Below are 3,425 nucleotides of genomic sequence, written 5' to 3'. Positions count from 1 at the left end.
AGTTTTAATCTCTATCATATGGACACCAGGGGGCTCCTTAGGCCAGGGACAGTCCCTTCCATGTAAAGATATTTTACAGCGCTCTCTAAACACCAGGCCAGACACACACACTCTGGGGCCACCGTCTGTCTGTACACTCTCTCTCTCTGTCTCTGTCTGGGTGATGCTTAACCGAATGCACTCAAGTGTTGATTTACAAAGGGCACATGGCCACTTGTACTGCTAATAATGTTGTGACACATTCAATGGAAATGGTTCAGGTTGATTTGTTATTAGCTACACACTGTTCCAGGATCAGCTCTGCTGCCTGCCATTTGAAGTGGAACCATTAAGGGTTGGACAACTAAGCTAGGCCAGGCTCACTGATAGAGGAGGACTGCATGGGGATCAGGGAATACCATCACTCCATACATTTCTAGAATGATGTCAGGGCATGTGGAGATGGCAATGACATACAAAGTGGTATTGCAGAGGTTATTAAGGGATATAACATAATAGACTTAAAAATGGCACAAGATGTGATTAGGCTACTCAAGCAGACCCAAATACACCCGTAATTTTCTAAACATCCAAGCACCCTGTGTGTTTAATGAGTGGAGAAATGTGTTATAAAGCACTGGCTGCCATAAAGCACCAGTCACCAGCGAGGCAGGCCATCTGAAGGAGCTATTTGAGCTATGGGTTTATGGTGCCCCCACCATGCATGTGTGTGTCAGGAGCATTGGACATGCTGACCCTACTGAGTTTTCCTTCTGGCATTCTGAATCTGAACACACATATGGAAAGTTCATCCAATGGGGCACATGGGTAAAATTCTGCAGCACGAGAAAAAATCTGGTCTCCAAGTATGGTGCATGAGAGCAGATGGCGAGCATTCAATGACAACAGAAAGTCATAGAGAAACATGAAGAACATATTGATAAACACAGCACCAAGACACAAACAAAAACCAAACAGTTAAGGGGCATTGGTCACAATGACAGGTCATTCAGGATGCTGTAATTTTAACATGCAGTCAAATGAAAGAAACATAGTTGTTGTTCTAGGTCTCACATTTGAGTTTGCCAAACTAGGAACCTCTTCAACTTACAGCAATACCTTGCACAATTCCAGCCCATTCAACATGAGTAGGGGGAAGTATCTTGGAGGACTGTTGGCCGGTTTCAATGGTGCACATGGTTGGGTTCATTTAAGCTGCATCAATAAATCAGTAGCTAGTTGAACATCTGCACTTAAGCATCCGGTCGCGAGGCACTGCTGGGGACAGCACGCGTGCTGCAGAGATTCCCAGGGCCTCTAGGGCCCTATGAGCACGGGGGAATTCCCAGAGAGGGAAAAAGACTCACAAGCCTAGAGCACAACAAAGAAGCTATTTGGGTATGTAGGGCCTCTTTGTTGTAGCTATGTTTTCTATGACTCCGGATTGGGCCTCAACAGTAGCCTGCAGTCTGTAGGCCTAAATTATATGAGCCGCATTCTAAGAACCTGAACAGAGGTTATGTACAGGGTGCTTCAAACCCCTATGCGGAAAGAGCGTTTTTAACCCCTACCCCTATCCATAAAGAGAGTTGTAAAGTGTCTCACCTCTCTCCCTGAGTGCCGTTCAATTGCCTTCTTTACTTTGCCATAGGTCCCTCTTCCTAAAGTCTCGAGCAATTCGTAGCGATGTTTCAGGTTATGCTTGTGGTGGTGTTTCTTGAAGCCTGAATTTCTCCTGCTGCCATCGCCAGCTGCCGGCGTCTCTGCCATTGAATGACCGACAGGTAGCGGTGGAGGGGACAGGTCACCGCCAGATGGTTTACCCGATGAGGTGAGGGTTTGTTTGGACTCAGGACGGGTCAGCCCTCGGTGGGCCGAGAGAAAAGCTGTATCCATCTTCTCTAGGGAAGTATTAAAACTAACTTCCCGAAGATAAAGATATTAAACTAAGCTATATTTTACAAATATTGATATTATAGTAATACTTTATTATAGGCCTAATAATAGTCGTAATAAATACAATAAATTACAAGGAACAATGCGTAAATATTATATTAATAAACATATACATTATTCCGATTGTCTAATGATCACTGCCTTTGTTAATTTTTTTCTGATCAAAGAATTCTCTCCACATCTATTCATCCATTTGTCGCCTTATAAGAGTGAGTCATTATTATATGATTAAATAAAAAAGCTAAATATTACAAAGGAGACATCATCTATCTTGACGCGTCTGATACATAATGTAATGTATATTATGTATGTCTAACTATAAAGGTATATTCTAGGGCAACAGTCCTCTGAATATGTATTCAGAATTCGACAGACCAATGCATGTCAGAAGCTGAATCCACTTTCGATTGATGTCTCCTCGGGTATGGACAATGGTGCTCAAAATTGAGCAATCCAAAAAGAAAACATATTTAGGTTAATTAAAACATCGGGCTATTCTATTCTCGTTATCCGTTTAGTAACTGGCATTATCTATCTCGCAGTCTTTCGTTTATTCTGGGTCGTTCACATAATCTACCGTGAAAGTGCTGCCAACATCGTTAACTCTAAACTAACAGGCGAAACCTTCAGCGTCATTGCCTCCCGAGAAAGCAGCGACGAAACCGGCGTTCTGGATGAAGATCACCCTCATTTTGTCCTCAGGTGCAACGTCATTCAGCTGCTGAACTCTGTGTATGGTGCGAGTGCTCCATGCCCAAGTCGACTTTAGAGATGCGCTATGATCAGATATGTCAAGCTCAGACGTTTTGAATATTGCCATGGTCGTTTTGCTCTCCTTAATCGTGTGCCCTTCGTCTCTCTTTCTCTTTATTCTCTAACGTGAGGGGCTGTGAATAAGGAATGTGAGATGATCGAGTCCGGAGGCGGAGTTTACAGTCCTCCTCCCCTCTGTCCCTCGCTTTGTGCTCCCTACCTCTCCCCTCCGTTAGCGACTGCTGCTAACTGACTGACTGCTTTTCACCCTGAGGCTGTGGAAGTACAGCCCTCTCTCTGGCAAGCTACAGTCATTTTACTATAGCCTAAACATTACAGTTCAGTTTTTAAGGGCAACTCAGACAGAGTCAAAGTTTAATACATTCGTTTAATTATTAATATTGCTGAAACCTTAATGACGCCTTATGAAATGAATCCTGCAAGTGAAAACTCTGACTGGTTGATTTTTTTCATCAATAATATAACAACTGTGCCATGTACTGTGGGTCAGTCAGTCCAGAGTCAGCAGCTATAACAACAAATCCGTAAGGAAAAACAAGAACAGGTAGTCCAATGCAATGTTATCACTAAATAAATGTTGCATAAGTGCATTCATCCTCTCTGATGACATTGATGGAAGACAGGCAGTGAGACACATTGAGAATCTGGCTCTGCAGAATTCAGAATTCAGAATCTGGCTCAGTGTTCCTGTCTGTCCCTGGGAACAACTTAGTATT

The 3,425-nt window shown here is 43.2% G+C and overlaps 1 protein-coding gene across 2 annotated transcripts in view; it reads right to left on the bottom strand.

Annotated features, from left to right (window-relative positions):
• Window positions 1-2,893, bottom strand: part of LOC118359250 (NUAK family SNF1-like kinase 1) — a 38,367-nt gene extending 35,474 nt beyond the window's left edge. For both annotated transcript variants that reach the window (XR_008080220.1, XM_052480556.1), the window contains exon 1: window positions 1,585-2,893. Coding sequence is in view for 1 of the 2 variants with exons in the window: in XM_052480556.1 (XP_052336516.1) it covers window positions 1,585-1,875 (291 nt within the window). In the remaining variant the exon portion in view is untranslated. The remainder of the gene's footprint in view (window positions 1-1,584) is intronic.
• Window positions 2,894-3,425: the final 532 nt, after the last annotated feature.

Source organism: Oncorhynchus keta, chromosome 26 (assembly GCF_023373465.1).
Source record: "Oncorhynchus keta strain PuntledgeMale-10-30-2019 chromosome 26, Oket_V2, whole genome shotgun sequence".
Lineage (NCBI taxonomy): Eukaryota > Metazoa > Chordata > Actinopteri > Salmoniformes > Salmonidae > Oncorhynchus > Oncorhynchus keta.
This window is presented reverse-complemented; position numbering and strand designations above follow the sequence as displayed.